Source organism: Grus americana, chromosome 28, assembly GCF_028858705.1.
Source record: "Grus americana isolate bGruAme1 chromosome 28, bGruAme1.mat, whole genome shotgun sequence".
NCBI classification, from domain to species: domain Eukaryota; kingdom Metazoa; phylum Chordata; class Aves; order Gruiformes; family Gruidae; genus Grus; species Grus americana.
The window spans coordinates 223,220-247,748 of NC_072879.1; the positions used below are offsets into that span (position 1 = coordinate 223,220).

The window sequence follows — 24,529 nt, forward strand, 5'->3', positions numbered from 1 at the left end:
ATGTTGTAAGCTGTTTAAAATAATTCTGTGATACCTTTGTGGTGATGGTACAGGCTGGTAAAATAAATTTGTTAGTCCTGAGATGACAGGTGTATGATACGATCACGTTATGCAGATATACAAGCGCAAATATGCAGGTGGCAGTCACCACCCATCTTTTTTTTTTTTTTATGTTGGTGCTCTATAGATTGATGTAAATATGGGTGGTTTTACCAAAACGAAAAAAAAAAAACCCAAAACCGTGCTCCTTACTGTATGAAATTTGGCACTTAAGCAAATGAACACTTTTGTATTGTTTTGTATTGTTCTTACTTCAACTCTGTCATTCTGTGAAGTTCTGGATGTTACTCAGCTGGATTGCTTGCGCCGCGCCACGCCAGCCTGTCGATACTGCTACTGAAGCTGGGACCTGGTGTGGGGTGATGGGAAGAAACCCCTTTGGTGACTTCCAGGTATGGGGACTCTTTCCTCTCTAAACTAAATCAGGTGTTTGGATGGTTTTTGGCAGACACCTCTGTCGGGTAATTTTTGGGGCATTTTGTGGATAAACCATTGCTACGTGCTGAGGAATGGTGACTGTGTCAGCTCTAATGTGCGATGCAGTAATGTTTGTGTTGGGAGGGAAGGCAGAAGCAGGAATTTCGAGAAGATTAAATACAAGCAAAAATTTGAACTTAATCTGGTGTTCTCGAATCTGTGTTGATTTCCAGGACTCCAGTGATGTAGAATCATGGTCAGCATCTGTATTTGATTATTTTGTTCTTCATTTGTTACTTGGATACATGGAAACATCCGTCTGAGTTTTTATATTCTGCAGATAATACAGTGGGGTCTTCATGGTATGTCTTGTTACGAATAAAAAGTTCTGCCTTTTTTTGAGGATGTCTGTGAGTGTTATCTGTGTGACTGGAAATCCTGTAGAGTGTAATTCAGTGCCTGAAACTCAAGATAGTGATTACAGCTCCAGACGAGCATTAGGATACTCCAGTTTGCTTTTGGCCTCACGTGATTCCCAGACAATCACTTCTACTTGTGATTCAGTTTTCCCGAAATATTAAAGGACATCAAAACTATTTGGGCCCCACATTGAGTTTCGATGACTAGTTCTCCTATAAATGGTCTTCATGCGTGGCATGGTTTTGTGGGGTTTGTACCTCTTGCCTCTGATGTGAAGCTGATCCGATCAGTCCCTTGCTTTTGAAGGACTGTTTTCCTGAATCCAGCAGGTATGTAAATGTGGTGTATTTTTAATCCTGTTTTTGAAAGATAACGGAGTACTGGATGTAAAGGAAAGTTAAGTTAAGAACCAGAAACGTAGCTGAAGTGCCACTGCAACGGATCATCCCCCCAAACGTGAAACACATGTTAAATGACTTGCTTTCTTTTAATGCTATTAATTCCTGGCAACTGAATTGCAGCTTGGATGCGGTGTTTTAAAAGTAGATGATCAGCGTGCTTCTGGTGCGGGAGCGATGCAGCAGCTCCGCAGGTGCTCAGGGAGAGGACGAAGTCTCTCACACGCTGCAGCCCAGAAGCGGCAGCTTCTTCAGCGGCCAGCCAACGCGAAGTGCCTGCGAGCATCGGCTGCGCCGGGGAAGGGCGAGTTAGGGGCCGAGATGACTCCGGCACCCCTGACGGGAGCGGGTTGGGCCGGGCCCGGTCGCTGTTGCCCGGCCGCTGCTCCCCGCCGGGCCCGGGCCCGTCTCTCCCCTCACGGCGCCTCCTCCCGCCGGCTGGAAGGGGGGAAAGAAAGGCCGCACGTGCCCTGCGCCGCGCGCCGTCTCCGGAGCGACGGGAGCCGTAAAGCGCGGCTGCGCGTGCCGCCTGGCGTTTCACGGCACTTCCGGCCAGTGCGGCCTAGCGGCGGTGGCGGCGCCCCGTTGTCCCGCAGCCATGGAGATGCCGCTGCCGCCCGACGGTGAGCGCGGCCCGGGCCCGGGCGGGAAGGGAAGGGAGGGGAGGGGAGGACGTGGGGGGAGAGCGGGGCGGCGGCAGCGGCCGGGGGGAGCTGACGGCATTGCCTCCCTACAGACCAGGAGCTGCGGAATGTCATCGACAAGCTGGCGCAGTTCGTGGCGCGGAACGGGCCCGAGTTCGAGAAGATGACGATGGAGAAGCAGAAGGAGAACCCCAAATTTTCCTTCCTCTTCGGGGGAGACTTCTACGGCTACTACAAGTACAAGCTGGCCCTGGAGCAGCAGCAGCGTGAGTGGGGCCCGCGGCTTGTGCAGGATCGCGGCTCGGGGCCGGCGCAGGGCCGTGGCGGGCTCTGCTCCCCTCCCCCGCGGCCACTGGTTCTCGGCCCCGGCTGGCGGAGCCGCTTTTCTTCCTCCTGGCCTCGCTCTACCCCGCCAGCACTGGTTTGCAGCCTCTTCCTGTCCTCTCAGCTCCAGGTAGTCGGCCGAGCGCTGGCCGCGGCTCTTCACGTCCCCCGTTTGTGGGTTGCGCCGCAGGTACCGGCAGTGCGGGGGACGGAGCTTAGCGCCTGGAGGGTCCCCAAGAATAGGGTGGTCCGGCGCAGCAGGTCCAGGGGCAGGGCTGGTGTTGGAGTCATTCCTGTCGAAGTGCACGAGGAGTTGCTGGCACTCCTCTTCTGCATCATCCACCCTAGCCTGCATGATTTTCATTTTGTGTTAAGCAGTGACGTAAAGAGCGAGGGTCTGTTTTGAACCAGCGTGGTTTTCACGTGTGGGCTAGTGGTAGTGGATTTCTTTGAGGCTTACTTTAAAAGTTTACTTTGTTTGATAGTGTTGTGCAAGCAAAGTCAAGATATCGAGGCTACCACACAGATCCAGCCACTGCCACAACCATCTCTCCCACCGGCTGCACCTATCCCAGCTCCTCAGGGCACTCCTTCCGTGGAGGAACTTATCCAGCAGAGTCAGTGGAACCTGCAGCAGCAGGAGCAGCATCTCCTTGCTATGAGACAGGTACTCACCTGGTTTATCCGAGACTGCCAGTGGCTGTAAAAATTAGGAGTGTATTAGGAATGGATGTATCTGATGTGCTAGCAAGATTGATCTTGGATTAAAACAGTTTATTATATGAAACACCTTGTTGGTTTGCAGAGTGGAATAAATTGTGACTGGTTTAACCTTTGTTTAATGCTACAGGTTGCTGGAAACTGCAAGACATTTGAGCTTGGAGTATTCTAAGGTGGATTCCAATTAGGGGTGGAAGGGAACTGCACGTTTTGAACTAGTTGTTTTTCGCAGGTGACGTTTTGCTGTTAAAGCTACTGGGAAACAAACTGGAGGAATGCAGTATACCTAGATTACGTTCTATACATTTAGGAGCTTCCTGCAATTATTTTTGTTTCACGTTGGAGAGATTTTAGAGGTGGAAATGAACTAGACTCTTCCTGAAGAATGAAGAGAGTCTTTTCTCCTCAAAAGGAAATAACCGAAACATTTATATTTGGTTACATTGCTTGTGAAAGGTTTTGGTCTTCAAGATAGCTACTTACGCCTAAGAGGACGGGGATACAGCAGCTTAGTTCTTTAGAAGAATAATGGCTGTAATATAATTCTTTCTTTTTCTTCTTTTTTTTTCCAGGAACAAGTCACATCAGCAGTAGCCCTTGCAATTGAGCAACAAATGCAGAAAGTTTTGGAGGAAACCCAGTTAGATATGAATGAATTTGACAACTTGTTGCAGCCAATAATTGACACTTGTACGAAAGATGCAATCTCAGTAAGTGATGTAAATCTGAATGGTTATTTGGTGGTGGTGTGGATTAAGTACAATTTGAATTTTGAGATTGTGTAGTAAGCAGCAGCTTTATTGTTGTGTGGTAGGTAAGATCATAGCTATTACTTTAAAACTTCCTTTTTGCAGTTATTTCAGGGTTCTAGGAAGTCCATATGATGCGAACACATTCGACTAACTTAAAATATTTTCAATTTGCTTTTCTAAGGCTGGCAAAAACTGGATGTTTAGTAATGCAAAATCTCCTGCACACTGTGAGCTGATGGCTGGGCACCTGCGCAATCGTATAACAGCAGAAGGGGCTCACTTTGAGCTTCGGTTACATCTAATCTATTTAATCAATGATGTATTGCATCACTGGTAAGAATTAAATTGGAGTTCTCAGTTTGATGATTAATTTGGTGAGGTGTCTCTCCATTAGGCACGTTGTTAGTTTGACTAGTCACTTTTTAATGTATTCATTATTTTTAGCAGCTGTTTTAAGATGTCCATGGTTGGCACAAAGATCTAGTGCTTTAATAATCAAATTCAGGTTTTACCTATTTTGTGTATTTGTTTTCCAGACAAAACTTTAGAATACAAATGTAAAGGAGGGAACTCTCTATTTTATGAACCCACTACTTTTAGTATAGCAGAAGTCGGGATGAATTGAATGTTACAATGCTCTTAGTCTTACAGTGAAAGGCAGTGACTCTTTTCTTCCTATTCCTTTTTTTTGAAGCCAGCGGAAGCAAGCACGAGATCTTCTGGCAGCTTTACAGAAGGTGGTCGTGCCTATTTATTGTACCAGTTTTCTAGCAGTGGAGGAGGATAAGCAACAGAAAATTGCCAGAGTGAGTATCTTGTTTTGGTTTAACTGTATGCTTTGCTTCATTAGGTCTGCACTAGGCAAATTCACAAATAGGAGGATGGAAGAGGACCACTGAGAATTTTCTACTGTGATTGTCTTCATAAAGTCTGTTACTGGATGTGCTTTTTAATTCATGTTTAAACTAGAACTTAAAAGTACCTAGGCTTCCTTTAAAAGTTACCGTAATGATGAATGCGTCTGAATCTTCAGTGGCTCAAAGACGAGTGCCGAAATTCTAGGTCTTTTAACAAAGCTAAAGACATAAAAATGCTGTGCCTCAATTTGTCTTTTATTGTTCATCACTTCTAAAAACCTTTCACTCTTGAATTTATGCAGCTTCTTCAACTATGGGAGAAAAATGGGTACTTTGATGAGTCAATTATTCAGCAGTTACAGAGCCCGGCTCTTGGACTTGGCCAGTATCAGGTTAGTCACAAAAGAGAAGTAACACTTTTCTTATTAATGTCAGTATTTTGAAAACAAATTTAAGAAATGTTTTCCTTTTTTGAAAGGTAAATATTAATCTCCCCTCCTTCCCTCACCCCCCTTGAAGTTGTTTACAAGGGATTACAAAAATAATGTAAATCATAACCTTGTTATTTCAAACATTCAATAATCCGGCTGCTGATACGACCCCGGAAAGTCTGTTTGCATTTGTAACTACCAGAGTCATGTACATATTTGACAGTGTGTTCTTTTTTTATGGAAATAAATGTTTGGTAAAAAGGAAACTAAAGAAACCATAGCTTTAAGTTATACACACTAAGCATAAAAATTGTTGTGGCAGCAGGAACTATTCATTTTTAGCATTAATAATGAATGCTGTTGATTTTAGCTGTATTTGAAAGCTGAGCATTAATATAGACAGTGGATTCTAGCCCACAGAGAGGATTTTGGCACAGAGCTTCATAGTGTTTCTAGGTTCTTCTGCCAGCAGGTTATCCTGCATTCTCTTGCCATTCTTGGGAGGGTGTGGAGAGCAATATAGGAGATTCTGAATGAGTAGATAGGATAACTGTTCTAGGTGTAGTGTTAACTTGTTCTTCTCAATTTATCTCATTTTATCAGGCAAATTTGATCACTGAATATGCAACGGTAGTACAGCCTGTACAAGTAGCCTTTCAACAGCAGATACAGAACCTGAAAACTCAACATGAAGAGTTTGTAAACAGTTTAACACAGCAGCAGCAGCAACAAATACAAATACCGCCACTGGAGAACGAGGTGAAATCAACCCCCCCGCCTCAAGCCACCACAGCAGCGCCAGCCTCAGCTCCACCATCTGCTCCAGTTGCACAAGCAGGTACTAACCTGTTCTGAAGACCTGTGCAGAAACCAGTGGGTGGCAACATCGTGAGATTTTAATTATTTTCCTCCTTTTTTAGTAGTGAGCTGCTGTGTTGTGCTGGTTTGGTTCAGGCAAAAGCCTGAAAACATTTGGAGGCTTGCAGCTGGCATAGTCTGATGCTGGAATATAAAAAGAACCAAAGATGCGAGTGTTAAACTGAGATCAGAAATCTTCTCTCCCAGCAGCAGATTTCTGCAGAATGTTTACACATCCAGCAAAATTCAGATGGAGCCTGTTGTAGGTCTGCTGGTGTTTTATAACTATGTGTGACCTGGGTGCTTATAATAGTCTCCAATTTGTTTCAGATGATGGTAAATCGCAGCTGCCTCTATCTGGTTCTACGGAGTATGACACAGCAGGGTCTGGAGTGCAGGATCCTGCCTCTGGTGGACCACGTGGTCCAGGATCTCATGATCAGATTCCTCCAAATAAACCACCTTGGTTTGACCAACCTCACCCTGTTGCACCCTGGGGTCAACAACAGGTAAGAAATGTAGTTCTGAGACATGATGGAGAGCAAGATGGAGGTTCAAAAGGACCATCTTGGTTGTGGAAGTGTGGTGAAAAAGCCGTGAAAGTTGTAAATCCAGATTCAAATACCAAGCTTTCTCATTCTGAGCCCACTTAAAGGCAAAGTATAAATTGTGTTTCAGTCTGTCAGCCATCATGCTTTCCCTGTGAATACACAAAACAAGAAGTATTGTCTTGAGTACAGAGCTGTTTGGTTCAGTAGCAGTTTGGTCTTTTCCCCATACTTTCTCTGAAGCTGCAGTATTCGGTAGGTTCTTTTGCTTGTGCATGTTGCCAGTCGGCTGTATTTGCTTTAAAAGGTCGAGGTTTTATTGCGTTCTTTATTTTTGTAGCTTAATGACCAGGCTTCTTTTCTTCACCACTAGGGACCACCTCATTGTCCTCCATGGAATAACAACCATGAAGGAATGTGGAATGAACAGAGAGATCAAGGCTGGAACAATCAGCGAGAGACACCTTGGAACAACCAGCCCGATCCTTCTTGGAACAACCAGTTTGAAGCACCGTGGAACAACCAGCATGAACAACCTCCATGGGGTGGGGGTCAAAGGGAACCTCCATTTCGAATGCAGCGGCCACCTCACTTCAGAGGCCCATTTCCTCCACATCAGCAACATCCCCAATTCAACCAGCCCCCGCATCCGCATAATTTCAACCGCTTTCCACCTCGCTTCATGCAGGATGATTTTCCACCTCGCCATCCCTTTGAAAGACCTCCTTATCCTCATCGTTTTGATTACCCCCAGGGGGATTTTCCTCAAGGTAAAGTGTGTACCAGGCCAGGTTTTCTTATGTTGCGATGCTGATTGCCATTACGAAATTATTCAGTGCTTTGGGGTGACAGCTTATTCTTGGTGGACTGTTGTGGTTTTCCTGAGAAATGTTGAGTTTGGGGGTTTGGGAAGCTACTTCTAACAACTTGGTAGGAAATACTTGCAGAGTTGGAGACTTCCTTGCTTTTTGAGTCTTCCTTCCCTACTGGATGCAGATGACTTGAGTTTGGATTACGATTTCTGGTTAGCATCTCTACAGGCACTCCTTTTGTAACTATTTCACTTTAAAAATAGTAAGCTCAAAGGTGAGGAGCAGCATTTGCTTGTAAATTCGATCTCCTGCACATTAGGCCATAGATAAGGGCTCTTCAGCTGTGTCCTCCATTAGATGTAGGAAGTTTGAGGAAGAAAGCATTTGTTCTTGTGCATACATTTATCCATGCCCTTCTTTTCTTTTTATTTTTACTGAAAAACTCTAATTAATCTGCCTTAATGTTGTGTGGCTTGGTAGTGTCTGGTGAAATGATCCTTGCCTCCAGTTCTCCCCTCTCGTTTGATTTGCTTTCTGGCTGGATGGAACACAGGGATGTCCGAGAGTGTAGTCTGTGTCTCATGTTTGGCTGCAGGCTCCCTCGTGAAGTCCAGCATAGTTCTGTCCCTGTGTAGTTTCTGTTTCACGTGCAGAAGTTATGACTATTCTGGAATGATCCTTATCAATGTAAAGTCTAAAGATCACTGTGGTTCTGTATGACAAGCCACTTAGAAGAGCAATTACATTTCTATGTAGGAGTTGCTATTTTAAACTTAAAAGATTCTCAATTCCCCAAGTCCAGAAAACATTGAAAACCACTGAATTAGAGCTTATATATTTAGGATTGTGATTAACTTCTCCAGTAGAGATTCTTCTCTCCCTTCTTCTTCTCTCCCTTCTTCTTCTCTCCCTTCTTCTTCTCTCCCTTCTTCTTCTCTCCCTTCTTCTTCTCTCCCTTCTTCTTCTCTCCCTTCTTCTTCTCTCCCTTCTTCTTCTCTCCCTTCTTCTTCTCTCCCTTCTTCTTCTCTCCCTTCTTCTTCTCTCCCTTCTTCTTCTCTCCCTTCTTTCCCTTTGGGTTTTTTGTTTGGTTGTTTTTTTTAAGAGTTCTGGTAGTGAGTAGGGAGAACAGCTTTTCTTGTCCTGGGGGAATTAAGGTTTAAGCTCAGAAAAAGGTGCTCTGTTTTGGATTGTAGTGGTGATCCAAAACACCTGTTGCTTCATGTAAAGTTGTTGGAGGAGGGGATGTACTAAAGCAGATGGCTAAAATTAGGAAAGCAGTGAAGCAGGGACAATGCAGACTGTGCTCAAGTTCTGATGAAGATGAGTCAAATAGTACTGGTTGAAGATTGGGAAGTGGCTATAATGGCTTTTCCTGGAAAAACTGTTGGTCCTGCTGCAGAAGATGTTGACTTTCAGTCTTGCGGTTTTTTTCTATATAGTGCAATGAGTTCAGCAGGGCATCCTGGCATTCATGGCACATGGTTCGTCCATCAGTGATTGGATGGATGTCAGTCGCTTCTCTATTTTAACAGGATATTATCTCTGCCTCTTCTCGAAATGCCTCTTTAAACAAAGTATTTTCTTGTCACATACTCATGTGAGTTAATTCCTGCCATCTTTATTTCTTTGTATATGTTGATTTGGCATAGAGACAGAACTAATTCCAGGTCCGTGCTAAGCCATGATTGTGTATTTAGGCTTCAGAAGTGGATCACACCGGTAGCTGCCTTGCTGCATCTGAAACCTTTTGTTCTTGAGCATACGTATCTTTCTTGTGGTACTTTTTGACCACAGTACGTCCCAAAACAAGCAATGGCTTAGGGTTAAATCATCCTGTTGTCTTGAGAGCGGTTGCTATGGCCAGGGAGGGAGATGCAGTGCAAGATATTTGTGATTGTGGGCCTGTAGCCAGCCTCTGGTTCTTCAATTCTGTTGCTTTTCTGGATCTGCAAAGCTCTAGGTGCCAAGACTGGTTTTTGGGAGAAACACACTAATTAAAGTACATCTCTCTGATTGCTTTCCTTTCTCTATAGCTAAATATAAATGTTTTAACCTTTCCACTCTGCAGAAATGGGACCTCCTCATCACCATCCTGGTCACAGATTGCCTCATCCTGGAATCAGCGAGCATCCTCCCTGGGGAGGGCCACAGCATCCTGATTTCGGGCCTCCCCCGCATGGATTTAATGGGCAGCCTCCTCATATGCGGCGCCAAGGCCCCCCTCACATGAACCATGATGATCCCAGTCTGGTGCCAAATGTTCCCTACTTTGATCTTCCTGCTGGACTGATGGCTCCGCTTGTAAAAGTAAGTGCTTGCAGTGGGCCCTGATGAGTAGGATTAAAAGATCAAAATCTTGTGGTGAATATTAGGGACAGTTTAACATGGACGTTTATAATTTCAAATCTTTCTGTCTGGCAACCATTGGCCGAAGTTGTTGTAGGGTATACAAGGGCAGGAGCGGGGGGAGAAGGTGGTGAAAATGGTAACATTTGCAAGTGGTGTATCCCAGTGAAAGCCATTTGAGCTCATATATACGAAAGACTAATTTACTCTTGAAAATCATACCCCTGTATTTAGAAAACAGAAATCCCCAGTGATTTTCAGATGGGCAGAGGGACCTTGCAGTTCTGATGTGGCCACTGTGTACTAGTTTTTGGTATTCAGAGTTCTTTCTTACAAAGATGTCTTGCAATGCTAATGTTACATATACGAACAAAGAATGACAGAGAACAGGAAATGTATCTGTATCAGCATCTTCGGGGATATATACATTTACGCATTCTGTGTTTGAGGCGAACACACAAGTCTCTTCCATCTCTAACTTTGTGTCACTCTCAGCGTACACCAGCTCTTGCAAGGCTTCCATCCCGCCACTGTTATCACAAAGGTGGATAGATGAGATCTGCATCTTATCTGCCTGGCGATCCAGTTAATACTGCACCATGTGTAGTGCTGGCTTTTCTCATAGAACTCAAAATGGTAGTGATAGCATGAGAAAGCACTGGGTCTTCTGCAGAATCCTTGTTTCTGGACCATTTTTTCTTATCCAATAGTGAAATGTGAGGTCCCTACACAGTTAAATCTGTATTTATCTCTTCAGGTAGCCACCCCATGACACATGACAAGAATGTAATTTGTTTTGTTTCCGGCAGCTTGAAGATCATGAGTATAAACCTTTAGATCCTAAAGATATACGTCTTCCACCCCCAATGCCCCCCAGTGAGAGACTACTGGCTGCGGTTGAGGCATTTTATAGTCCACCATCTCATGACAGGCCTAGAAACAGGTAAGAGTAGGTGTAGCTAACAATATGGTAAGGAAAATGCCCTAAGAAGCTGTCTCAAACCACGAAGTGCCTCTCTCTTCCTTCGCCTGTGTCTTGGTTCTTCTAATGCTGAAATGAGTGCTCTTGTTGTATTTTTAAACTGCACACACTGCTTGATCTTACACTGAGATCTGTGAGACCGTTTTGCCCAGGCCTTTTGTTCCCTACAAAATCTAGCGGAAATCCTGAACGTCTCTATTGCTCAAAGCGGAATTTTACAGATGTTGGTTCTATGTGTGGTTCATTTATTGCAGTGAAGGCTGGGAGCAGAATGGACTGTATGAATTCTTCAGAGCTAAAATGAGAGCGAGGCGGAGAAAAGGTCAGGAGAAGAGAAATAGGTGAGAGATCCTGTCTGCTGATTTTTGATGCATGCTGTTTGTTTGGAAGGTGCTATGAATAACTTGGGCTAAATGCAGAGGGAAAGTCTGTTCAGCAACATGCTGATGGAATAACTGAGTTTTAACTTGCTGGAATTTCCAGAAAATAGTTTTTGCCACACTCAGTTTTTCACTGAATTAGCTGTAGAAGTACAGTGCTTGCATGTAATTTGAATTTGATCAGAAGTATAGTTGCATTTGTTGTGCTTCCCCCAGGAGTTTCACTGGAGTTTCTCTGCTTTTATCTGCGCAGTGGGCCTTCTCGGTCTCGCAGTCGGTCTAAAAGCCGAGGTCGCTCATCCTCCCGGTCCAATTCACGATCTTCAAAATCCTCTGGCTCCTATTCGAGGTCACGATCTCGCTCTTGCTCTCGATCACGCTCCTATTCACGCTCTCAGTCCAGGTAGAGTGCGACGGGCTGAATCGTGGGAACTGGGGGAAACGTGGGAAAAACCCAGCCCTCAGGGCTGAGCAAGGAGCCCTGGATGTTGCTCTGGTAACTTGTGCGTCTGATCTGGTGTGCTCTTCAGGAGCCGGAGCAGGTCCCGCTCTTCTCATAGCCGCTCACGATCACGGTCACGATCAAGATCGAAATCATACTCGCCAGGAAGGCGACGCCGATCCCGGTCTCGCAGCCCCACTCCTCCGTAAGCTTTTGTTTGTTTATTCCTCTTTTTACCTGGGTGATTTGGAAAAGTACTAAAGAAGGGTGCTTTCTTATAAGCTGGGCATATTAAGCATTTCAACAAATAGTAGAAAAGATTTACAAACAATTTATACGCTATATGTGCTTATAGAGAGAATATTACTCTGTTGTGGTAGCTTTTTGTTATAACAAAACACTGTGCAACTATGAAGGCCTCGTATGCCTTCCTAGGAAGCAAGAGGAATCCTCCGTGTACAGTCTGTGTTAGGAAGACCATAGTGTTTGATTGCCCTTGTACTGAGAAGCAGTTGGGGTGTTTCTGGCACCTTTATAACGCCGTAATCTAATAGCTTAATAAAACAATAGTTTAATAGAGTGGATGGGATTATATCGGATGTTAATGTTTAACAGAATATAAATGACTTTGCGTCAGAACAGTATCAGTTTGTTAATTTGTTCTTTTTATTTCCTTAGTTCTTCTGCTGGTTTGGGCTCCAGTTCTGGGCCTCCTATACCAGAATCAAGGCTTGGAGAAGAAAATAAAGGCCATCAAATGCTAGTGAAAATGGGTAAGATGCTGTTCTGGAGTCTTGCACAAGGTGGGAAACAAAATCAGGCACCCAGCTCTCAGACACAGTTAATTAATGCATGTTCATAAGTAATTATCCCTTGGTATTCCAAGGTCAGTGTAAGAATGGTCAGAGATATAAGTGTATAGGACATGGAGCAGTGGTGGTAGTCGCCTTTCTGAGAAGGATGTGGAAGGCAGGAACGTGAGTTTGGCATCAAATAGAACTCGCGGTCCCAAGGCCTTTGGTGTAGGTCAGCAGCGTTCACTGGACAGGTTGGGTTTGCGCTGGCTTTCCCCTTGTGCTCTGAAAAGTTTTTAGGGGTTGTGCTGATGTTTGTCAGCTCCCAGAATCTGCAGATTAATGCTTTTGAAATAAATGGGACGGTTCACGTGTTGTTTCGGGCTGTCTGTTAATATCCTGCTGTATCAAATTGACATTTTGGAAACAACCAAAGAAAGCTTCAATGTCTATCTGTCTTCAGAATTCTAGTAATTCTAGTTACAGGGTGGGAATGTTGTGTCCTTCCTGCAGGATGGAGTGGGTCTGGTGGACTGGGAGCCAAGGAACAAGGGATCCAGGATCCAATTAAAGGAGGCGATATCCGAGACAAATGGGATCAATATAAAGGAGTGGGAGTTGCATTAGATGACCCTTATGAAAACTACCGAAGAAATAAAAGTTACTCATTTATTGCACGCATGAAGGCCAGAGATGAATGTAAGTGAATGTTTCTCAGCAATTTAAAAAACCGTGCAGGCTCGATAGCGATTTTGTCCTGTTTACTGTAGACTGTAAACCCATATCAAAAGACTGGTAACTGTTAATTCTTTCTAATACAATGGATACAGTAAACTAACAGGTAAGTAGACACATACTCTCATTAACCTGGCATATTTTCCTTTTCAGGGGTTGTGTTGTATTCTAATTTCTGAAACAGTAATTAATTAGCCTGTTCTGTGTAAGCCACTTCCTGGCTGCAATACCCAGAGCCTACATCTTTGAATGTTACCCTTCAAAAAATAGGAGTGATCCCAACGGTAGCGGAGGGAGCCATACCACAGGAGGGATGGGTGCCAGAGCAGGGAGGGCTTTGTGTTGAAGTTAGACCACGCATACTGTTTAGTCCAGCCTAACTCTGAGTTTCCTACAACTAGTACTGTGTTCTGCTAAAGCCAGAACTGGTAATAAATGCACTGTAGTGCAGGAAGGGTTCAGAAAAAGTGGAGGTGCTTCTTAAGAGAGGAAGACAATTACCCAAATGATAGATTTCTTGCAGAGAGTCTGTGTTGTGTAGAACAACTACACTTGCCAATGACTAAAAGGAGAGAGAAAAAAAAAAAAAAGGCATGCTAAGTGAAAAGTCACTTCTGCCTCTGGCTGCAGTAGATCTGTGTAATAAAAGGGTTCAAATACAGCCCAAAAGGATAAAAAAAAATCCTGACTGATAGAGCCCTCATTCCACGAAACACTTCAGACAGCTCAGGTAACTGCAGAATGTGTAAGAACTCTTTTCCCTATTGTTTCAGTGAAGCGTGAAACGCAAGACCCTCCACCACCCGAATAAGACTCTCTGAAGAAAGATGTCTTGCATCTTCTACAAAACATTAAACTTGTATAAATCCGGATTAAAGTCTGGAGGAAGTGACAAGTGAATTACTTTTAAAACTATGGTGAAAAATGGAAAGCTATGACATGTACTTCAACACTTGTCGGTTTAGTGTTTAAAAAAGGCCAGTCGTAACTATGACATGTCTAGCAAGTTTAAGAATTTCCATTTATTTTGAAAAATTTTTTAATCAGTTACCCATTTGATACTAGAATTAAACCCCAGTCAAGCTACCCCTGGTGCAGGATTGTGATTCATTCATTCCTGTGGAATACAGACGTTATCTGATACGGTTATATGTCTCTAGTTCCATAATGTATGTTTATTTCTCTCAAAAGGTTAATTCTATTTGAAGTGGAGGGGTGCTGCCTTGGGATCAAGTCAGACTGATGCTGAGCAGTGTATCCTAATGTCTAAATGGGGAATGAAGCATCTAGTTCCAGTACAGGTGACCTATGAGCACTGTGCAAGCTTATTAGAACCTACCCTACAACTTAACACCCCTACACACCAGCTGCTGCAGTCCCAACTCTGGTCAGAACACGAGGGTTAACCGTTGTAGCTTTTCAAGCACTCTAAGGGATGTTCAATGCTTTGTAATGGAAGACATTCTTTAAGCTTTTTATATTTTTGTATATACCCTTTAATAAAAGCTAATTAGTTGAATAGAAGAGAATCCATTTTCTCTGCTCTGCAAGTTTCTAACAGTGAAATGTTCTTGGAAACTTCCTTTAATCTAAATGAGAAGAAAAAAACCCAAAACCTTTTGTAACCGTTTCCAGAGACCACCAGCTAAAGGTGTTAGGCCCTTACACTGCACTTCCACTCCCGAGGTCTGTGTGGTGGTAACCTCTGCCAGAGTCAGTCATTTGTACAGCAGAAACCCTCTTAAAACCATTCAGTTCATATGGTGAAATACCAGTTTGTTCTAGATCTACTGTAGTTGTGGAACTGTAACTGTCTGTGAATCAGCATACGACACCTGTATGTTATCAACTTGTGAATTTTATTGTTTTGCCTTCCAATAAACACTTTTTTTTAAATAAAAATAAAACAGTGGCTCATTATTTCAGAGTAAATGGATTCCAGTGCATTGGCTATAAGCCTTCCTTGTATCGAATGTATCTTAACTTTGCGTGTGTTTGGTTCTGTACTAATCTGAGAAGGTTATTTCTACATGAACACTGTTTAAATATGGCACTAAAGTCAGGATATGGTATTGTTCTACTGTGATCATATTCCTTGGGTGCTGTAGTGTAGATTTCTACCATGATCAGATGTGATCACAGATCTCACAAGCTACAAGAGAAGCATGTTGATCCTTTAAGAGAAGTCTTGTCTTGGTTTCTTTTTTGCTGAACGCTGACATAGTCTGGCTGAAGGTTCCTGCCCATCTCTGTATCATGTACATTAGTGTAAAATAAATTATGTACAATAAGATACAAAGTTAGTACAAATCCTTCTGATACATAGTTTATAACTTTTTGTCTGTGCAGGTTGGAAGGGTTTCTTGTTCCGGCTTGAGATCTGTAAATGTAAATTTTACTTAAAAACTTCCAGGAGTCAAAGCATTTTTTCCTCCTGTGCTTTCCGAATTTCTTCACGTGCTTGCTCAAGGGTTAGAGGTGGGGATTTGTGATTCTTGATGTACTGCAAAAAAAAGTTCATATACAAATCTCCTTATTATGTAGATAAACACTTTCTAGTATTTAATAAACAATACATCTTCATGTAAAGATACCTGCAATTTCCTATACTGGCAACAGAAAGTAACACTTCTGCTGTAGCATTAGGAAGAGCCTTGCGTGTTCGAGGACAGCTACGTGCCACAGCAGGACGCTTATTCTTTCAAAACTATGGCCTCCAGTAAGACTTTGGTCTTTTTTTACTGCATAGACTCCTGACTTGCTCTTTGTAGGGGCACAAGCATTATAATAGTGTCTTCTATGAAGTAATTTCTTCAATGATAAGATGAACTTTGAGTAATAGGCAAAGAAAATGTTTGCTGCAAATACTAGAAGTGCTTGGAAAGGAATACACACTTATTTTACTTAGGCTGCTATCTGTCAGAAATACCTCTTTAGCCTCTTCCAGGGTATGGTAGTGGAACTTCTCATTCTCCAGGGACTCCACAAGGGACAGGTGAAGGTAGTGAATGTTTTCTACAAACTGCTGAGTCAACAGCAAGTGCTGTTTCAACATGGCATTTAAAACCAGAGCGGATGGGCTGTATGCCGTCAAGGCTGCAAGCAATGGAGGGTGGATAGATTGCAGTCAGATATTAAAGACTGAACAATCCAAGCAGGGGTTAGATGCATAAAATACAGTAAAACAATAGTAAGAAATGTTTTTTTCAGTACCTTCTACTGCATCCGTGCTGATGATGTGACTGGCAACAGGAACTGGATCAATGTAACTGTTCCCTACAGCTGGGTCGAGTACCGCAGTGGTGTTTGCTGTGTACAGGGTAAAATCAGAATTATGGGGCTTGGAGGGTGGAAAGGTTTAGTGCTACAACTCGGTTCCTCTTCAGCAGTCTCTTGGGACATTGGTGGCCCTAGAACCGCTGCGGAGCCTAACAGGGAATTCTGTCAGCAAAAAAAAAAAAAAAAGCTAAAATAGTTCCATGACCACTGCAGTTTCTTTACTCTTACATTCACAACACGTGCCATTGTGGAAGGCATCTTTTCTAACCCTAGCCAGGATGGAAATAAAGGCTTCAGACTAGCTACTGTTTTCAAGCACACCTGAGTTTCTATTTTCTCCTCCTTGAAAGTGGCAAGAAGTGGCTCTTGCCATGTTTTCATTTAAGTAAAGAGCAGTAGGGAAGGAGCCAGCCCTCAGAAACAAAGGTCACGTCTGTCTTTTCTAAATGGGGCCATAGTGCTTTCCCAAAAAATAAATACAATGCAAAAATGAACTCTGTGATGGGTGATCCCCTTAGCAACAACACAATAGTATTGTTTGCAATAGTAAAGCTACAATAAAAATGTTGAATTCCATTTGAGAATATTACTCAGGCTTTTGCAAGCTCTGTCACTAACGCTAGCTCATCCATCCAGAGTTCCTGTTGGGTTGTTTGGTGGTTTATTTTAGCAAAAAACAGGTTCCAAGTTCTTATTCTGTTGTCCAACCCAATCTTTTTTTACAGATAGCAGATGAAAGTGTTGGGCTTTAGAAAGTTTTTAATTGAATGTCAGCTAGGGAAAGCTAGTACTGAAGCTAAGGACTCTATCAGTGCTGACTAGCCAAGCCTATGAAATATAGAAATTGCTGGAATCGGGCAATATCTCGTGAACTTACTCTTTGACCAGCAGTAGGTGAATGGAGGATCCACTGTCTGAGCTGCAGTTTCTTTGACAGTTACTCTGTGGACCTGGTCATGCCTCTCTCTGGCGCGTAAAGGTGACAATGCTGAAGATGGGTGTTTTCCAGAATATGTGCAGCTCTCAGAACATTCCTCTGACATTTTTGATACAGATTCCCTGTCTGTTGTAGACAGAAACCTTTCAAAGTCTTCAGAATATTCTGAATTAACAGTTCTCTCAGCATCATCAAGGTAATCCTGTTTGTGTCTAGGAAAATCTGCAGAAACTCCACTTAAATGCTCAGAGATTTCAGCTTCACTCACAGTTTTTTCAATATCCCCTTCAGAAACATCATTCACACCAGTTACTGCACCAGTAAGAGAAGCTTGGTCCTTTTCTACCAGGGACTTATCTTTTTTTGGATTTCTGTTTGATTCTTGAGTAATTTGAATGTCTGTCCCCTGTAAAACAAAACAGAATCAACAAAATACAAACTAGAATACGCCTCCATTATTCTTTGCCTGTTCTGCTGCATATCACTGAGTCAGCTGCTATTTTATTAGGAAATACACTTTTCTGTGTCACCTTGCAAACTGTGCAGTGCTGTTACATTTAGTAAGGAAAGGCAGACGCTTCAGAAAAGAATTTGGTCAGGTTTCAATAAACTGTAAAATTCTGATCTAACCCTTATAGCTAGTGAGACATGTCCACCTCAGCTAATCCATGGAAGTATTCATTTTAGAATATCCACCTTTCACCAAACAAAGTGCAGAATGGAAATACGTGCTAGTAGGGAATTTCTACTTACTTTCTGCTTTAATTCTGCTGTCTCACTGCTGATATTTGGTGCCAAATCATCAAGGCTCAAGATATTCAGTCTGAAGTCTGCAATCAAATGACATATCGTCATGAGAATTTGCATGAAAATTGCAGCACACTTTCCCTTAAGTGAGAAAAGTGGTAAAATATAAATCAGTACTACATTCCTAGTTTAAACTGTAATGCTAAAAAGTAATAGCAATCGCGCTCAACCTTTAACTTAGCAGCAGCTCTTTCTAAAGTGTCCTCCTTTGCCTGTCAGTGGATCTGCTAACTCAAGTTGAAGACACCCTCGATGCCCCTCATTTACACTTGTTCTCACTCAGACCCACTGATACATGAAAACTATTGTAAATCTTGTAATCATTTTGACAACATAATTAAGGACCCAGGGAAGCATCGTCAAACTGAACCCATTAAATCAAAAGCCAAGAAAAATGCAAATATATTACACTAGAAAAAAAGAAAGAGATCAACATAATTCCTTTGATAAAGCCTTGGTTTATGTAAAATTACACCGCTGAATCCTTTCAAAGTATTTGCCCATGTTTATTAGGAAATTTATCAGTAGATTATCAGTAGAATTGATGCCAACTCTACTGAGACAATATTTAGAAAACTTACCATCTGAGCTGCTGTGTGTTGAATCTTCTGCATCAGCTGCTTTTGAAAATAATTCATCTAGTGATTTGATTTCACTGCTGTCGCTTTCAAGTGATACTTGGCTTTGTTTGATGTTGCCTGTTTGAGGCAGAGTAATCTTTACGGTATTGTCTTTCAGGGAAAAAGACAGCAATTGAGAGTTCATATTACGTTGTACCGACAGGTTTCTGCTGGCTGGTGAAGGTGTTGATGAAGTAACTCTACCACAAATGTTTTTCTCTGAGTCTTTGCTACGAAAAGATGTTTTAGATACCTCTGTCAGTGAAATTTCCTTATGAGGTGGAGGAGGTATTCCTGATGAAACTCGAGTCTTACTCTTTTGAAGAACATGAAAAAGAGATTTATATGTTACTTCACTTATTGTGTGTAGATTGCTAAAAAGGAAAATAAATGGGTAAAAAAGAGTAATTTTAAAGTGTGAATTGAAGCTAAATTATATAATAAGCAAGCCACAAATGCAAAAATAAAATTTACTTTCTGGTGTTATCTAAATAAAGTGACCTACCAATTAAAACAATTTCACAAAATACATAATCCAGCAAAGTCTGTACCTTTCTGCCCCATTTAGAATCACTTACAACAATCCTCTGATTCTCATGTCTGCTGGAAAACTCCAAAGAGCCCTCCATCAATTCTCTCCTTTCTTCTTCATCACTATCCAAACCGAGCTGCTGTTTAACCATAACATTCATTTTAGGGCTTTGGACACTTTTCTCTTCCTTAGAGCAGGCAGTAGTGAGGGCTATAATTCCCCTGGCAGTAGCATACTTCTTCAGATATTTCTTGCCCCTTGCACTGTGTTCATGACTGGAAGCAGATGAGAAGGATCCTTCATCCAAAGGCTTCTGGCCCAAGTCAGTGTTTTGCAATTCCATCTGCTTTTTTCGATTCATGATTTTGCTTTCTAGTTGTGCCACTTTCCTCAGAGCTGAGCTCGACCGTGCGTGGGAAGCGCTACCTGAAGTGCTCTTTGCTACGTGTCTGCTCACTGTCTGCACAGCACTTCCTGATGTCTGGCACGGCTGGCTTCCATGTACGTTTTCGTTGCGCACCTTTAGGAATCTGCTGCAGCAGCTCGGAGCTCTTCCAGTTTTCTCCAACTTTGTGTCAACCACAGAAAGGTCACTACAGGAGTGAGGAAGGATGCTGCGCCCGGCTGTGATGGTTCTCCAACGGGGAGCATCGCCGCGTCCCTGCCGAGAAGAGGATGCAAAGCGCCCTCAGAGGCGTAGGCTAGCGGCCCGGTTCAGCTCCCAGGTCCCCGGACTGAGCACACACTCCCGCTCCCCAAGGCCCTGCCCTCGTCCCGGCCTGTGCCGGGCCACCTCCTCCCACCCTCCGGTGTGGGCGGTCCCCACACGCGGCTGAAACACCGGCCCAGGGCACTCGGCTGCCCAGGTACAGACCGAGCGCGGCTGGCGCGGAGGCAGAGCGGCGGCCGGGACGACAGCTGGCGCCTCACCTCTCCTCCGCCCGTGGGCGCTCTCTGCGCCCGAGTGATCGCGGCCATCCGGGACGGAGCGCCCTGAGGCGGCGGCGGCTCTCCCAGGCCGGGACCAGAGCGGTCGGCGCCGGACCGTGTCCCGGAGACCGTGACTCCCCAACACCCCGCTCCCTCATTGGCTCCGCGCAGAGTTCCCCTCGCGCGTCGGCCAATCCCAAGAAAGCATACTGCCGCCGGCCCGCGAGAGCGCCGACTACAAGCCCCAGCATGCATTTCGCCGCTTGGGCACGTGCCAGCATGCTCCTCCCTCGGGGGCGTTAAGCCAATCTGATCCCGTACAAGTTGAGAAAGCGCAGCCAATCAGGGCCCATTGTGGAAGGGTGAGGCCCTGAAGGCGCGAGGCTGAGGGCTGATGTTAGTTGGAGGTGTGAGGGCGGTGGTCATGGCGGCTGTGGGCGGGCCGAGAGGGCGCGGTGGGAGAGTCCCGGCCGTCGCCGCCCTGAGGCTGGCCCTGCTCCTCGGGGCCGCGCTGGGCTCTGCCCGGGCCACGGTGTATTACCAGGAGCAGTTTCTGGATGGAGGTTGGGCGAGGGTAGGGGGGTAAAAGGGGGGGGGGCAGTTGCCGGTAACGGCTGTGAGTCTGTGAGCTGTTGGGGTGGGAGCCCCCCTCACTGTACCGTGCTTACTGACCCCGCTCTTGTGTTGTTGCTGGTGCTGGCCGTGTGGGACAGCCAACTGGCAGAAGAGGTGGATGAATTCTGAGTACAAGGCAGATTTTGGGAAGTTTAAACTCACTGCAGGCAAGTTTTATGGAGATCCAGTGCGAGATAAAGGTATGTGGGTTTCATTATAAATATGCTATGGAAACCATCTTGAGAGTTGAGGATTTGCCTTTATAGATATGCCATGCATGGCAATGAAAGTATTTTTTCCTTTTCAAATGGAGAAAAATGTAAGTTTGGATATTCTACTAATATCTTTACAGGTCTACAAACTACTGAAAATTCTAAATTTTATGCTATCTCCTCACGATTTAAACCATTCAGTAACAAAGGGAAGACGTTGGTCATTCAGTATACCGTGAAACATGAGCAAAGGATAGATTGTGGTGGGGGATATGTTAAGATTTTTTCCTCAAACTTGGATCAGAAGAAACTAAGTGGAGATTCACATTATTATATCATGTTTGGTGAGTTTATAGCTATTTCTGCATTGCTAAAATACTGTCATTGCTGTTGTGCAACTTTTCAAGGATGACTGTAGAAATGGTAGAAAAAACATAAAGGAAGGCTGCCTTAAGGAAAAAAAAAAAGATGTTGTGTCTGTAAGGAGTTAGCTCTTCCATGCTTGAGAGATCTCTAAATATGTATTAACAAAATACATATTTATGCTAACATTCTGAGCTGATTTGAAGGACATAACTGAAAATTATTAGAGTGAGCTTAGAATAAAAGTAGTTGTTCAGCAGGATTATTTTTTTAAGACCTTTAACTGAAACAACATACTGTAGGCCATTATCTGCCCTTATAAACTTGTATGTTGTTCCCAGTGACTTAGTGGAACTTGTATATTTATATGTCAAAGTGAAATTTGTCATTAGTTATCTAATATAATTACATAGTTATTCAGCTTGTGCCATAGATAACTTTTATTTTGCCTGGATTTTTGTTTTCTGGGTTTAGTTCTGTAACAGAGCTAACGGAATGGGATACATCAAAATACGTGGTATGGGAAAGATGCCTAGCAGTATTAGAAGGAAAAGGTAATCAATCTGTATTTTTCTGCAAAGAAGTTAAGGATACAAAGCACATCATCTCTTTGTAGGGCCAGATATTTGTGGATCTGAGACAAAGAAAGTCCATGTTATTTTAAATTACAAGAATAAACCCCATCCAATCAAGAAACCAATCAGATGCAAGGTAAATACACATTTCAAAGATACATAAACTTTAAAATAAACAAGTTATAGGGATATTAGAAGGAAAACAAACAAAAAACCCCAAACAACTATTGCAAACTTCTGTCACCTTTGAGAAGTTCTATTTTTCATCATATCTTAAAAGTCATATTAATTCTGGGACCTCAGATATTTCTTAGTTTATGGTATGTTTGCACTTTAATGATTATATTCACAACACTTGATACTCATACAGGGCAGAACAAGGTCACAAGGGTGCAGTATGCTAGTAAGACATGTATGTCTTTGTGTTTCTTAATTGTAACTTTAATTCCACAATTTCTAGTGAGAGAGTGCTTTCTTGTGATGTAAATGTAAGACTCTGGCTATTTTTTCAATATTTTTGCTTTTAACCTATGTGTAAGCATTCTTATGTGCCTTTGCCGTAGCTATTTGGGTTACAAATAACTTGTATTTGACATTAAATAAAATCATTACTATATCTGATACTGTTTTCAATCTTGACACATCCTTTTGCCAATGAGATACAGACTGTGTTTTCTTGCAACCATTCAGTTTTGTTTAGAGATCTAGGTGGGAGGACTGAAAAATATGTGAAAAATGTCATTAATTACATTTTTTCCCCCTCTAGGAGACTTTGGGAATTATTTTTTTTTCTTACTACTGCCTATGAAAAAAATCCATTAGAAATTAGTATTATAATTCTGGTGCGAGGCATTTCCTAAGAGCTATATTTAAGGTTCTTAGAAAATTTTCCTTGCTTTCCTTAAAACCCAGGTTGATGGATATACACATCTATACACTTTGATTATAAGGCCAGATCAGACTTATGAAGTAAAAATTGATAATGAAATGGTTGAATCTGGCAACTTAGAAGATGATTTAGATTTTTTGCCACCACGGAAAATTAATGACCCAACAGTGAGGAAACCCACTGACTGGGATGATCGAATCCAAATTGATGATCCAAATGACATCAAACCTGAGGTAATTTGCTCTCCTTATTCTGCATTACTGGATTATTTCATTTCTACTGAATACACATTGGATATAGTTGAATTGTGAACTAGTTTTGCTTTTCAATCTTCCTGTGTCCTTTTTTTAAAGGATTGGGATGAACCTGAATACATTATGGACACTAGTGCTGAGAAACCTGAAGATTGGGATGATGCTGTGAATGGAGAATGGCATTATCCTATGGTCAAGAATCCTCTATACAGAGTATAAATTATCTCCTAATCCTAGTTATGGATAACACTTTAAGCAACTTTTCTTTGCCTGACTGTATTCAGAACATACGATTTATCCTAGGGGGAATGGAAACCAAGGCAGATTGATAACCCAAATTATAGAGGAGTTTGGCCTCATCCACAGATCGACAATCCAAATTACTCGCCAGACTTCAGTATCTACAGCTATGAAAATATTAGTGTCATTGGACTAGATATCTGGCAGGTGAGATGCCTTTACTGGGAAATAAAGAACTTTTTTCTCTCACTGAGTATATAGCAACCTGTCTACCCTTTGCATATAAACATTATCTATGGGTTTGGGATGTTAGGGACCTATGTCTTTAACTTGCTCTTATTAAATATATGTACAAAATGGAAAAATCTGTAACACACAGTGATCTCCTGTTGCAGTTATTGTTTGGATAATAATCATCTACGGTAAGTACGGCCTAAACTTGTGTGAGTTTTGTAAAGTATGACTTACTCCACCTGACCTGAGGTGTGCTACTGAGGCTTCAAGCAGCTCAGTTACTCCTGACCTACCCAAAGATTAATGAGGAGGACACTGCTCTCTGGGGTGCCTCTGAGATCATCCTCTGTCTCAGGTTTCTCAACTAGCCAGCGATGAGACTTAAAACTTCTGGAAGAGCAGTGCCTAAAGTTAAAACAAGTTCTTGAAAACAGTTGTCCAAAAAGAGAGAATTCTTCATCAAATTCTGCAAAAATCTACAGGGTTCTTAACATGATTACTCTATATTGAATATATAATACAAACATATTGTTAAAAAAAAGAGATGAAAACTTGTAAGAAAGCAAAGAGGCATCCTCATTATTTTCCCTATTCCTTTGAAGGTGAGAGCTGGCACAATTTTTGACAACTTCTTGATAACAGATGATGAGGTTTATGCAGAAGACTTTGGAGATGAAACATGGGGAGAGACAAAGGTAACACGAAATCTTGTGTCTGTTTTGGTTATTACCCCATTTTAAAAATCCCCTGTCTAATCTGATCAAGAACCTATTGGTGCACAAAAATGAAATCTTAATATTAGGGTCCTGAAAAGGAAATGAACATAAAGCAGACTGAGGAAGAGCAGGAGAGAGAAAGGCTTACAGAAGAAAAATACTTTGAGCAACGTTTTAAAAAAAAGCTAGAGAGAAAAAAAGAATCTGGAAAAGATAGAGCAGTGCGAAATACTATCAAGAAGGAAGAGTTTTAATTGTTACTTGAAAGAAGTTCAAGTTTTTTTCACTTAATTCACTTCATGATTTTTTTCACTTGAGGATTTTGATATTTTGTTAACAGCTTGTTGAAGTCTACAGCAATAGAGTTGTATTAAAACAGGGTTTTTTAAAATTCAGCTTTGAATTT

At 42.6% G+C, this 24,529-nt stretch overlaps 3 protein-coding genes across 4 annotated transcripts; 2 read left to right on the forward strand and 1 right to left on the reverse strand.

Moving 5' to 3' along the window:
* Positions 1–1,815: 1,815 nt before the first annotated feature.
* On the forward strand, positions 1,816–14,827 carry CHERP (calcium homeostasis endoplasmic reticulum protein). Of its 2 annotated transcripts, none has more exons than XM_054805533.1 (18): positions 1,816–1,918; positions 2,032–2,205; positions 2,749–2,930; positions 3,556–3,693; positions 3,917–4,068; positions 4,430–4,541; positions 4,895–4,984; positions 5,627–5,861; positions 6,212–6,390; positions 6,803–7,199; positions 9,310–9,548; positions 10,397–10,530; positions 10,824–10,910; positions 11,203–11,352; positions 11,480–11,596; positions 12,070–12,164; positions 12,699–12,884; positions 13,694–14,827. In XM_054805533.1, the coding sequence occupies exons 1-18, from the start codon at positions 1,894–1,896 to the stop codon at positions 13,729–13,731; spliced, it is 2,730 nt and encodes a 909-aa protein (XP_054661508.1). In that variant the 5' UTR covers positions 1,816–1,893; the 3' UTR covers positions 13,732–14,827. The 2 variants fall into 2 exon arrangements, with proteins under 2 accessions (XP_054661508.1, XP_054661509.1); XM_054805534.1 differs by having other exon boundaries at positions 14,112–14,827.
* Positions 14,761–20,280, reverse strand: C28H19orf44 (chromosome 28 C19orf44 homolog). The gene is made up of 8 exons (XM_054805949.1): positions 20,026–20,280; positions 19,142–19,756; positions 18,525–18,879; positions 17,890–17,966; positions 17,077–17,542; positions 16,134–16,229; positions 15,850–16,016; positions 14,761–15,423 (listed from the first exon to the last, which is right to left on the reverse strand). The coding sequence occupies exons 1-8, from the start codon at positions 20,278–20,280 to the stop codon at positions 15,337–15,339; spliced, it is 2,118 nt and encodes a 705-aa protein (XP_054661924.1). The 3' UTR covers positions 14,761–15,336.
* A 169-nt stretch (positions 20,281–20,449) lies between these two features.
* CALR3 (calreticulin 3) lies at positions 20,450–24,529 on the forward strand. The gene is made up of 9 exons (XM_054805951.1): positions 20,450–20,588; positions 20,739–20,840; positions 20,993–21,196; positions 21,832–21,926; positions 22,703–22,912; positions 23,033–23,146; positions 23,237–23,380; positions 24,010–24,102; positions 24,210–24,529. Exons 1-9 carry the CDS (start codon positions 20,450–20,452, stop codon positions 24,375–24,377), a joined length of 1,269 nt encoding a protein of 422 aa, XP_054661926.1. The 3' UTR covers positions 24,378–24,529.

What these genes read in the sequence shown, in the direction of transcription:
- CHERP (XM_054805533.1), top strand. Translation starts at nt 1,894, where the DNA reads ATGGAGATGCCGCTGCCGCCCGACG. An exon ending in GATGCCGCTGCCGCCCGACG is followed by an intron (nt 1,919 to 2,031) that starts GTGAGCGCGGCC and finishes GCCTCCCTACAG; the next exon opens with ACCAGGAGCTGCGGAATGTC. An exon ending in TCTCGCAGCCCCACTCCTCC is followed by an intron (nt 11,597 to 12,069) that starts GTAAGCTTTTGT and finishes TTATTTCCTTAG; the next exon opens with TTCTTCTGCTGGTTTGGGCT.
- C28H19orf44 (XM_054805949.1), bottom strand. Translation starts at nt 20,280, where the DNA reads ATGCATGCTGGGGCTTGTAGTCGGCGCTCTCGCGGGCCGGCGGCAGTA. An exon ending in CGCCCACGGGCGGAGGAGAG is followed by an intron (nt 19,757 to 20,025) that starts GTGAGGCGCCAG and finishes TCTTCTCGGCAG; the next exon opens with GGACGCGGCGATGCTCCCCG. An exon ending in ATGAGAATCAGAGGATTGTT is followed by an intron (nt 18,880 to 19,141) that starts GTAAGTGATTCT and finishes GTTCTTCAAAAG; the next exon opens with AGTAAGACTCGAGTTTCATC.
- CALR3 (XM_054805951.1), top strand. Translation starts at nt 20,450, where the DNA reads ATGGCGGCTGTGGGCGGGCCGAGAGGGCGCGGTGGGAGAGTCCCGGCC. An exon ending in GGAGCAGTTTCTGGATGGAG is followed by an intron (nt 20,589 to 20,738) that starts GTTGGGCGAGGG and finishes CGTGTGGGACAG; the next exon opens with CCAACTGGCAGAAGAGGTGG. An exon ending in TTGGACTAGATATCTGGCAG is followed by an intron (nt 23,381 to 24,009) that starts GTGAGATGCCTT and finishes ATTCCTTTGAAG; the next exon opens with GTGAGAGCTGGCACAATTTT.